General features: G+C 43.8%; 1 protein-coding gene across 2 annotated transcripts in view; it reads right to left on the bottom strand.

Annotated features, from left to right (window-relative positions):
- Positions 1–7604, bottom strand: part of GOLIM4 (golgi integral membrane protein 4) — a 30139-nt gene extending 22535 nt beyond the window's left edge. The window contains exon 1 of one of the 2 annotated variants that reach the window (XM_017833606.1): positions 7318–7604. In XM_017833606.1, coding sequence (XP_017689095.1) covers positions 7318–7504 — 187 coding nt within the window. In that variant the 5' untranslated portion in view covers positions 7505–7604. The remainder of the gene's footprint in view (positions 1–7317) is intronic. The other variant, XM_017833607.1, reaches the window with a different exon arrangement.
- Between the last annotated feature and the right edge of the window lie 4922 nt (positions 7605–12526).

Raw genomic sequence — 12526 nt, 5'->3', positions numbered from 1 at the left:
ATAACACCTCTAGGAAACAACAGATTTAAGATATGTTGGGATAGAGGGAAGGATTTATCATGTTCGAACAGTAAACTGTAATAGCTGCTGCTATAAATAAATTTGAGAAGGGGTATTAAATGAGATTAAATATTTAATCCCTCACAGATAGGCTTCAGACCCGATTTTCATTAGGAAGGAGATCATGTTTTCTAGAAAAGATTTCCTGTGCACTCCACAAAAGATTTCTTCCAACCTTTGGTACCACAGGAGGGATCAGCATCCCACCCTGCACATGCTGTTTCCTACACACCTATCCATGCTATTTTTTTCAAGTGGTGATAAATGCAAATAGTTCAAACAAAACCTGTGTAGTGGTTTTGGACTTTCATTAGCAGAAGAACACACAAAGATTCAGCAGAGCTGCAGAGACAAGAGTTTTCTTCTCACATCATCTCTGTTTGTTGGGTCTGCTCAACCCTCAGCTCCAGGAAATAAGGGGCTGTTCTTTCTCTCAAAAATTGTTTTAGACCCTTTTTTCAATTTTATGCAGGTCTGGTGATTCTATCTACACAGTCAAAAATAGACCTTGAAGAAAAAAAACCAATCTATATATGCACAAACTGCACCCAGAATCAAAGAGTTTGAGATAAAGATTCATAATTTTGACTGGAAATGGCTTTGCTGAGCATGGTGGTGTGGATAGAAGCAAGCTCCCTACTCTGCCCTCTGGGAGCTCACAAAGGCCATACTTCTCTCATCATCTCTGTAATTAAACCCTGGAAATGACTGCCGAACTCTGGGATCTGAGTCACCTCAGGAAAATAAGATAGTGGGCTAATTTCAGATACCTTGGGGGGAGAGAGGAAATGTAGAGGAGGAGGTGGAGAAATTGCAGTTTCTTTTATTTCTTAATTATGATACCTATTAGCAAATCTCAAGAAGTTTGGGTTAAGCTACATCACCAGAAAAAGATCAGAACTGCATCCAGCTCAGAAGACCCTTCTTTAAACAAGGAATACCATCCAAACAGGTTGAATTCCTCAACTGCTCACCTCAGGCTCCAACATGACTAGCAATTCATGCTCCTGTGCCCTAAAAATCCCAGGAAAAAAAAATCATTCAACAAAAGATTCTGCTCTAATTACTTGTTCTGTATAGCCCATTTTTTCAGTAATCTGAATTATTTCACTTTCATTACTATCCAACCTCAAAGCAGCACCTGACTTTCAGCAGGACAGATTAAATTACTTTTTCTAAGCAAGGTTCCTATTCCAAAATGAGCAAAGTGAACTCTATTAGCCACAAATTGCTGGCAATACCCTCACCACTACATCAGAGATGCTATAATGGGTACTCAACTCTCAGAGAGGGTGGAAACCTTACTAATAATTCGCCCCACCCAGACACAAAGGCTGACAAGCCTGAATTCTGCCAGGAAAACAACCAGGCCAATGAGACAACGTGCTTGGAACGCTGTCTTTAAGACTTAGGAATTCAATCAGCCAGGAATATGTGATAGGAGATGACTGACAAAGAAGCCAGAATGCAAACTCACCAAAGCATCCACCCATCCTGCCTCTCTCCTCCTCTCCCAGCTCTGAAGTGTCCATAAATCCACACAGATCCACCACTAACAGGCTTTAAGGGGCTTAAATCATGATCAGTAACAAAGAGTTTTGGGATATAGGCTCTGTCTTGCATCAGGCTGGTGGCTACCAGGCTCAGTGTTAAACTGGGGAGAGGGAACATCAAAACCCAGGGAACAAACCCACCCTGTTACCTCACACTGCTCAGTATTCCCTCTGACTGTGCTCTGTGATCTTCAGCCCAGGTTCCAACCTGGGTGCAGATGGAACACTCTGGTGCTGAGAGAAATTTATCCTGGAAGTATCATGTCCACCAGGAAAGTGATTTAAAGCCACCCAGGCACAGATTGCAGTAATGAAAAACAAATACAAACATGGGCACTTGCTCAATTTATCTGTCCAGTCATGGAATTCTGCTGCTGGGAATCTTACTCACTATGGACCTGGAAACAAACTTCCCAGAGTTAACTGAATGGAACAGAACTCAAGCACCTTTTCTGTATTCAGGTTATGAAGCAATCTTGGTAATTCTAAATAACCCAAAATCTTCAGGTTGAGCTTCCAAACAGACATATCTTTCTAAAGATACATTTTACATGTACAGATGCATGTATGAATATACATGACAGCATACAGCTCTTCAATACTAAAATTTCACACAGTTTCAAATGTTTCATGTGTTTTAAGTATTTAGAACATTAAATACCCATTGAAAACGTGAATGGAAGTAGAGAAGGCAGATTCTTAGAGGAGGTTACAAAACAAAATGTCCCATTTCAGGAAGCCAGGTAGCAGAATTTGGGATGATGTATCTGCCACTTCATGCAGCCCTGCACCTGGTGTTGAAGTACATTTGTGTGCCAACAGCAGACACAGAACCAACCTCTGCTATTACAGTGCTGCCATGGATCTCCCAGATCTCAGATAGCAGCAAAACACAATAAAATAAGCACTGTAGCATTACATGCAACCTGAAACTCCCAGGAATGACAGGAATTCAGGCTGTTATTGTGGAGAACAACCAACCACACAGGAGCTGTGGAGATGTAGCTCTGCTTGTATGATGCATGTGAAAAATAAGCCATCAAAAGTTAGTTCTTCCTAGCTCTGCCAGCTTAAGGTACAAGTTTAAATAGTGTATTATCAAAGAAGGGTGTGAGAGTGAAGTACATCCCCATCTCTCTGTGCTTCACTGAGAGCAGCTTTGGCATCTCTGTAGTTTGCATGCAGACATAATAAATATTAACCACTAAAGTGACACAGAACTATGATCTAGCACTGGGATACATTATGCAAGTCTACATACACAGAGCTGCTCTGGATCTGATCAGCTTCTGGCAGGTCACCTCCAACAGGGGTCCTGGTTTGGGACAAATGGCACAACGGGCACAGAGGAATCTATATTATCTTTTCAGCTAGTGCTTTCTAGCACTGGATAAGAAAGCTTTGAGGAAATCCACACCTTGAATATTCTCAAGTTCAGAGTCCCTGCTCGGCTGGCTCCCAGAATTACAGCCCAGTCTGAGGCTGCACAGGGACTGCTCAAAGCTGTCAGATACATTCAGACTCTCAGAGAAAGAGCAGGAAAATTAAGATAGTACAAAGCACTAAATGTAGGTTGTTATAAGGATTAGGGATTAAAACAGATTAAACAGATTAAAACAGTACTTAACACCAGGAGGATGAGAAGACAGAAGCTGCAAGGGCTAAAAAGACATTTGTAGATACATTCAATCTTGCAGCAGTCACAGATACAATGAGGTTCACCCACAGCCATCTGTGTGTTTCTGTTCTAGCAGCTGAAGCCTGTTTCTATAAAGCCAATAGCTCAAGACTTAGTTTGACACATCTTGGTAGGAGGCAAAGAGCATCAAGTTTTGGTTTTATCAATTGAAGAAATACTAAGCAAGATTATCTTCACATTTCAAACATATAATGCTCAGAGAATGAGATTTAAAAATAATCATCTTAGTGGGAAGATCAGCTTCTCTATGAAAGACCTTACAGATCACAATGACTTTAGATTTTCTTAGCAGTCAAAAAATTTTGTGACATCTCTAAATTTTGCCCCATCTCTAAATTTTGCCCTGGTACTCCATCTGAGGGTTGCAAAAGCAGCCCTACTTTCTCCATGCCCAGCAGAAATGCCAAAGTTTGATACTCTTCTACAAAACCTTCTACAACATGAGCTTCTAATGGGGGTGAGTTTAAAACCCCAGCTTCTCCACACCAGTTATTCTTATTGTGTTCCCCAAGTCTGCCATCCTTCCCATCACACCCTGCTCTTATTCCAAGGGGCACAAACACTTCTCAGCTGAGTAGCTGAGGCTGTGCACACCAGAGAAGGCAGAACTCCCCACAACAGCAGCCATGTGCAGCTCTCTTCATGTGTTAAAAGATTTTGAGACCTCTTCCTGCACCATTTCTCAGTGACCTGTACATTCTGCCTTGGTAGATGAGAGCTGTTTTCCCATGTATTGAGCCTGTTTCACGTGCTGTGTTTGAGCAAAACAAGGCAATGAAAAAGATAAACATCTAAGTCAACTGGCTTTTCCAGCAAAAACAGAAAGCACAGCTCATTCGGGCATGAAGAACTGGCAAGTACCAAAAAGAAGGTTCTTATTACCTACATGGATGAAAAAACCCTAAAAACCCAGGAAAAACAGTAGAGGTGACAAGAGGAAGTAAAGGGAGCTGCACTCTGAGCTACAGCTGAGGATCCTGATTGAGATTGTGGGCAGACCAAAGGCACTCACATCCCAAACTCCCACCGTGCACATAAACTCAGGAGCTGCCCGTGATCCTCAGGCATTTCACAGACTCAAGTTTCACCCACAAGCCCTGACAGTGCTCCTCTGTGAACAACCAGGAAAGCAACTGCCTTTGCAGGCACCAGCAGTCACAACAAAACCCTACAAACCCTCAGATAACAGGTGATATTTCACTGTCACCCAAGCATTTCAATGCAGTCAGACTTCCAGGAGCACAGCCAGCATGCCAGAAGCCTCAAAAACACACTTTAAGAAGTTTATTTTGTTAGTTTATATTTAAAACAATAAAAGCTTCCTGATGAATTAGTTCTTCAGGATGTGGAAGTCCAAGATATGTTTCTCTTCTCGGCTTGTAATGAGTTTAAAGTCTGATTTAATCACCCAGAAGGGCAGTGAACACCAAGAAATCAACCCCTGTTGGTACAGCAACCTCCTGCCCTCTTGGCAGTGCTACGTCAGTGACTTTGCCCTTTAACTGGTTCCTGTTTAAAAGATTTCCAAGTGTTTCCATCACACTTCAGGCCCCAAAATCACCTCTAGTCCAGAATCTATAGATTATGCTGCATGGAAAATAAAAGTTGTATCATTATTAATGCGCTACTTTATTTTATTGTTCCCATAAAATAATAAACTCGAAGAACAGATGTAGCTCAGATATTCTTAGAGGTCTTTTCTATTTGGCAACCGGAACGCTGTTAATTTAAAGTCCGGGTCATTTAAATTCAAAAGTTCAAAGTGCAGTCACGTACTGCACCTGTAAACAGGATTTTCTGTCAACATTTTACGCTGCTTCGAACTCTCGGTTTAAAGAAAATTCCTTCCTGTTGTTCCACATGAAAGAGTTAAACAGGAGAGGTTCAGAAACGGGATTGGTGTCGGACACCACCAGTTCACACCGTGCTTGTGTCTCTCTGGGTGAGCTGGGCTCAGGCACAGGCTCTGAATTCCCCATGTTCTCCTCACTAACCAACTCCTACTGCAGAAACCCAGGTGATTATACAGGGTAGGCCACTTCAGAAAGAGTCACTAAGAAAGGGAAGAAAAGTTTATTTCCCAAATCCTCTGAAGTCCACAGGCAGATACCTTCCCTTTACTTTAGTGGGACATTAGGCAGTACAATGGTTGCTGCTGCATTTAGTTTTTCTCTGGGCTCTCAGCCTCACCCTCTCTCAGGTATAACAGCTACCTTCATAACACAGGAAAATTTAAAGAACTATTTTATTGTTACATTATATTTTTCCCTCCATTCTGTGACTTAATTGCTAGTAATTACTTTTTTTAAACAAGGTTTACTGCTACCATACTTGGCATAGATAAAATCTCCTGCTTATTAGGCTTGATAGACTGGCCTGGATCCCAGAACCATGTGAATTTATTGCACTGATTGTGAAATCTATTAATGTTATCAGATTCTGGTCAATATTTTACATTTCCCATTGATACATTGAAACAAGCAAGAGAATTACATAAGGCACAGCTCTGTCACCACATTTGTCAACTACCAATTGCCTGCTGCTTCCATGAACATACTTGGGTAGGTGGTGGCTACTGAAAATAATGTTTCAAACACGGAAAGTTAAAACTTAACAGTCCAGACCTAATATATCAGATACAGAGAATCTCTCCTCTGTGTCAGGATAAAGTTTGTTGCACATAACAAACTTTTGGTAAAGCCAAAGCAACAGAAAAAGCCAACCTGTCAAATTTTAGCTCGAGAACAAGATGTTCCTGTGTCCTCTGCAAATTCTGTTGGCAAATATACAGCCTAGCAAAAGTAGCCCTTTAGCCATCTGCCACATACCCATCTCCCAGCCAAACATTTACACCTTTTTTGCGACTAAAATGAAGGTTTCTGGCAGATATTTCCATGGTATTACTTGGAAAACGGCCTGAAATTGAAATACTAAGTAATGATGGTCTCAGATCGTGACTAAACATACTGGAGTAACAAATCCCTGTAAGAGTCTAAGAGCATAAGCCCTGCTCTGTGCTCTCTGCATACAAACTGTGTGCTTCCAGGCATGCTTTTATGTGTGCTTCCACAGGGAAAGGATGGCTGAGGATCACCCTGGAGTTATGTGCTGTTACAGCTGCTACAGCAGATCCCTCTGATCCTTGTTTTATACCCTTCTTGAGAAATGAAACTCTTTTGAAAGTTGGCTCTGGGCTTTGTGCTGACCCAATAACCTTGCACTTGACAACTCGAGAGGTGCTGAGGTCTTGCACTTCCCAGACCACTGATGTTCCATGTATATATTTGCTGCTTTGCTTCTGATTTCTGGACACACTGATGTCAGACACAGGCATCTTTTTCCTTCAAGTACAGGACACACATATTTGGTGCATCCTTAAAACAAGATACACAAGGACTTGTATTTATGTGGCAGCTTTAAGCCAAGAAATTCGAAGTTATACCACAAGTAATAGATTAGCCTTATCCAAATAACTTATTTGAACTTCACTTTTAAATTACCCTTTCAAAAATGCTTTATTAGAACACTCCTCTCCTCCCTCCTGAATTTATTTAAGTTTATGCTGCCCAGGAACTGCAGCTGAATGTTCAGCATAAAATTAACATTTCAATGACAACACAGAAGCACTCAAAAGTCCCACACTGGACATGGTCTGCACTGCTAGACGGCCAGCAAGCAGTCCACCTGCTTCTTCCATTCATGCTAAGAATTGCAAAGGGATGTGCAGTCCTTTGGGAATAAGAGTCACTATAAAATGTGTGGGAGTGAGGGGGAATGAGAGTTGTCTAGGAATCCACGGCAAAACCTCAGCAGGGTTAGGATCCCACCCACGGTGAGATATCACAACCCCACAGGGCGGAGGAAGAGAAGGGGAAGAAACACATTGGGAGCAAAACTTTGGGAGAGGTTGGACAGCTGGAGCCCAGACCTCCCGGAGAAGGAGGAGGAGGAGGGTGCTCTGCAAGCCCCGGGGAAGGGCAGCAGAGGCTCCTGCCGAGCAAGTACCTTGTAGCTGAGCCGAGAGGGACTCCTGATGCTGCTGGTACTTGAGCGCCGTGGCCTCAGCCTTCCTGAGCTGGCCCTGCAGCTCGTAGTAGAGCATCGCCCCGTAGAGGAACCCGAACACCACGGTCAGGAGCAGCAGGCTCTGGAAAATCCGCTTCTGTTTCCGGGAGCACATCCCGTTGCCCATGTCCCCGGCGGGGTCCCGGGGCCCCCGCCCGTCACGGCTCAGCAGCGGGCGGGAGGCGGCGGCATCGGAGGCCCCGGGAGGAGGAGGAGGAGGAAGGGGAGGAAGGAGGGACGGAGGGAGGGAGGCGGGGCCGGCCGAGCAGCCTCAGCCCCTGGGCACCGCCGCGGTGCCCCGGGCGAGTTCCCGGGCGCGGGCAGGAGCGGGGCCGGCGGGGCTCATGCTGGGGATGCCCCGTGTCCCTGCCCCGGTCCCCGCGGCCCGGGCGGGGGCGGCGCTGGAACCGCGGGATGCGGGAACAAAGGCACCTCCCTGGCCCCGCACTTACGTGTCCCCCGCCCCGCCGCGGCTCCTGCCGCGGGATCCCCGAAGGAAGTCCCGCTCCGGGCGCGGCCTCATTGGGTCCGAGCGCGGGGCTCTGCCCTCCCTCCGGGGCGGCGGCGCCGGAGCGCATTGGGTGCCCGCAGCGTCCGTCCGGAGCGGGGCGATGCTTCCCCGCCCGCCCCTGCATCCACGCGTCCTCATATCCCCGCATCCCCACGTCCTCACCTCCCTACATCCTCACATCCCCACATCTCACATCCTCACACCTCACATCCCCAGATCTCCACGTCCTCATATCCCCAGATCTCCACATCCCTACATGTCCAAATCCCCACATCCTCACATCATCCTCGCATCCCCACATCCTCTCACCCCCACATCATCCTCACATCATCCCCACATCATCCCCACATCCCCTCACCCCCACATCCCCATATCCCCACATCCTCACATCATCCTCACTTCCCCACACCTCACATCCCCACATCCCCTCACCCCCACATCCCCATACCCCCACATCCTCACATCTTCGTCTCCTCATCCTCCAGAACAAGTAAGGGGGGGCCTCATCCCCCTGTGTGAGGGGAGGGGGATGAATAGGGGTGTGTATGACACGAGGGGTGTGACATGGGGTATGTGTGACACGGGGGGGTGTGACAGCAGTTGTGTGACAGCAGAGGTGACACACAGCTCATGGTCTGTGTGGCACAGCCAGCACTGTCTGGGGCTGAGAGGTGAGGGGAAGGCAAAGCCCCAAAGAGCCTGTTCTTATAGCCAAGCACCTGAGGCACAGCCTTCATAAAATCACAGAATGGCCTGCGTTGGAAGGGATGTTAAAACTCATCTCATTCCCACCCCCTGCCATGGGCAGGGACACCTTCCACTAGCCCAGGTTGCTCCAAGCCCCGTCCAACCTGGCCTTGGACACTTCCAGGGATGGGGCAGCCACAGCTGCTCTGGGCAACCTGTACCAGGGCCTCATCACTCTCATGGGGAAGAATGTTTCCCCCAACAGTCAGCCTAAACCTACTCACCATAATAACTTATTTTTTCATAGGTCGTTTGCCTCAGTTTGTTTTGGGTGCTGTGTCATGGCCTTCACTGCTCTTGGCCTTTCCCTCTCCCAGAGCCCAGCCCAGGCCACTTAATTAAGGCACAGAGTGTGTCTGTGGTAACAGTGCTCCCAAATCCCACTGGGGTGTGTAAAAAGGTGAGACATTGGCATAACTTCAGAATTAGGCTAAACACAGTTCTCTCTCCCAGTCTATTTTATTACAGGAAAAACAAAACCCAACCAAGACTCAAGCTAAACTAGCTTGAGTTAGTTAATTAAAAAAAAAAAAAAAATCAAAGATATACTCTAAAGTTATTTTTTCTAAAAATATCTAACTAATTAATCTATGTTTTTCGTAGGCATTATTCTGGCCTTAAAGTAAAAACTACATCAAAGAAGCTTAAAAAAATTCTTATTCAAATATTCTACAAATATTCTACATACACCAGTAATTAATAGCAGTCAGTACCACAAGGTGGTATGGTTTAACTAAGTGTATTTCAAATATCTGTTTGTTATATTTTAATTTATCAGAATGCCTTTCTCTCCATCTGAGGACCAATGTTTTCAAAATGTTGCATTAGACACCCAGGAAGGAACTGTAATGGCTTTGAAATAGTGATAGTTGGAAAAAAAAAAAATCATAATTTTTTTCCTTGCCTTTACAAAGCTTCCTAAGATACTCAAAGTTACATTTAAAATCTTTTGTTCCAAACCATGAGTGTTTCTTTCACAAAGTGTTCCCAGAAGGTTTCTTAGCATCCCCCAAACTCCAGGTCCCTTCTCTCTCCCAGACTCCTTCAGAGCTACCCTGGGCTTTTTCCTCTACCAGGCACCTCAGGCTGAGCTCAGCTGAGTAAAATGAGACAATTCTTTATTTTGAGACTGAGACTTTGAAATCATTGAAGGTGATTTATACTTCAGTATTGCAGCTCTTCAATGATTTAATTTCTTGTGTTTGCACTTGTTGCTTACATCACCTTCCATAAAATCAGCCTATGACTTTAGTTTTGATTAGTTTGCACTGGAGAACAATTGGCTAACATTTAAAAATGTTAAAAAATGTTAAAAAATGTTAAAATGTAAATTTAAGAGGACACTGAACTCATGTAGTTTTTAATACCTATTCCAAATGCATTAAATTCATTATGGTGTAAATATACTTTATCTGCTTTTAGAATTTGACAACATCATTAAAAAATGCTGAGGAAAAAAAGCAAATTAGTATCTCACTCTATTTAATCAAATATTACTTATACCCATTATTAGCTAGTGATATATCTCCTCTTCACCTTGTGTAAATTGTGATTCTTCATGAGCAAACCAATTAAAGCTAAAATGAGGAATTTATTGGGAGCAAATGACAATTATGCAAAGCTATTAGGCAAATTTGAATTGGAACTCCCAAAATAGAAAGGTTTGGACCTAAAAGAGACTCCAATATATTCAAAAGCCTTAAATTAGTTGCTAGGAGAGGAATGTTGCTTTGACTAATCTCTGGGTATGTTACTGATATAATCAGAAAAGATGGGGGATAAGTGCTTTCGGAGCCTGCTTTGAGGCTGCAAAGGGAATTCAAGGCAGGAATTTATACACACCTATTTATCACCTTTAGCTTCATTTCCCGAGCAAATGAGGCTTGTGCAATCAAACCCTCAGTCTGTGATGAGAGGATGAGCCGTTGGCCAAGGCATTGGTCAACTTCAGTCAGATCCGACTGGGCCGTAGAAATGTTGAGCAAAAATGAAGTTCCTCTAAGTGTTGAGAAATGAGAGGAGCAATATATAAAGTACAACCCTGTGAGATCCCTCACAGAAGGAAAGGCTACATGGACTCAGATTCACCTGGGTAACTGAGAAGCTGATCAGGGGAGAGATGGTGGAAACACCCCATTTTTCAGGGACACGGGTTCTCACTGTCAACACAAGATGTGGGAAGCCAGTCCTCCGTAATTTGGACATCACAGAACTACGTTTGGGGTTTCTTTTTTTAACTCCTTTGCCCGTTTTCCTCCTCATAGTGTAATTCTTTCGCACTTTCTTTCCTGTTTTTCACTGTCAGTTTTACTAAACTTGATGCCACAATTATTTTGTAACTAGGGATACCAGTTTCTAACAAAAGTGACCATTGAACAGGTTTGAGGTTTTCCAGAAGGATGCAGGAGCACAGCAGTTGGATGGATCAGGCAGCAGGTCTTTTATTTACTTATACATATATATTTTAATCCTACCAATCAGTGGATCAGGGATCCAAAGTGATGGAAAGGTACAGTGAAGGTTGTCCCACACACATCACAGCCCATTCCCTTGGTTGCCAGAAGCTAAGGAATGTTCTGGCAAGGCATGTGTTTTTACCTCACCAGCTACAAAGTGCATTCCAGCTGCAGATGTTTAGCCAAGAATGACCTTTCTGTCCAGTGGCTGAAGCTTACTAATGCATACAAAGATTGTTTTAATTCTCAGTGCCATTTATTAGTGATCAGGAACTGAAGGAATAAAAAGGTTGGGCTTGAAGAGGTGAATGCTCCTGGGAAAAAATGAATTTATCCCTGCCTGAGGTCACAGTTTGTGACATGAGGGGAAGTCAGGATTTTTATAGCTGGCCTATGTCTGAGTGCCCAGTTTGAGTAATCAGTTGAACTCTGTTTGTTGATGTCTAAATTTGAGGTGAGGTCAAGGAGGGTTGTGTTTTGATATAGAAAGTGCTGGGGGAAAAAAATCAAACAAGGTATCCCAAACTAGGCACTCAAAATTAACAGAGCTTTGACATTTGTGTTGTGGTGCCCTAAATTTCGAGTGTGGAACAGGAGGTGATGATTGATTTCTACTTCATGAATGCATATAAAGGATAAATTTTTCTAAATCTCTCAGCATTCATAGTAGGAGTGGGGATGAAACACCAGAAATAATTCTGTGTGGCTCCATAGAATAATTTAAATAACATACCATGCTGAGGTGAGAAATGTGGATACTGGTGGAGATGACTAAGGAGGCTACACTGTGACTTTGGGTGTCTTGTTCCTGGTGCTTCCTGACTTAAACAATCTTGTCATTATAGTGGCTCCAACACATTATCCTTTGTAAATAATTAATGCAGGTGAGCAGATGCACTAAAATGCACAGATGTTTTAGCAGGACTAGGAAGTAATGGAGCTGTATTTGCCACAGATCTACGAATTCACTTATGTGTGACACATAGGATGCACTTGGAATTGCCATACATTGCTTTATGTCGCTGCCATACAGTCACCACAGCTGAACCTCAATGTATCTTGTGCTGGAGCCATTACTTGCCTGTCAAGGCAGAGAAACTTTTAAGAAACACTGAAATTTGATCAGCCTTTTGCTGCAATCCCCAGAAAAAAACCCTCCTCATGCCATTACATGCTCTGTTGTTCTTAATGTGACAGCTGCTATAAAAACAAGAGTAAACACTGAAAGTAGGATCCCAAAACAACGGGCAGATGATCCACCTTATGAGAAATTTGCAACTGGAAACCCCTGTGCTCCCGAGGAACAAAAAAGAACAATAATAATGATTGAGTGCTAATGATAATCTGGATACTCCAAGGATTATTTGGATATTTGAGCCTTTGGATACTGATCTAACAGCACGCTTTATTTGCATTAAAACAGGGATTCTGTGGG

The sequence above is a fragment of the Lepidothrix coronata genome, unplaced genomic scaffold (assembly GCF_001604755.1).
Source record: "Lepidothrix coronata isolate B3197 unplaced genomic scaffold, Lepidothrix_coronata-1.0 Scaffold218, whole genome shotgun sequence".
NCBI lineage: Eukaryota > Metazoa > Chordata > Aves > Passeriformes > Pipridae > Lepidothrix > Lepidothrix coronata.
This window is presented reverse-complemented; position numbering and strand designations above follow the sequence as displayed.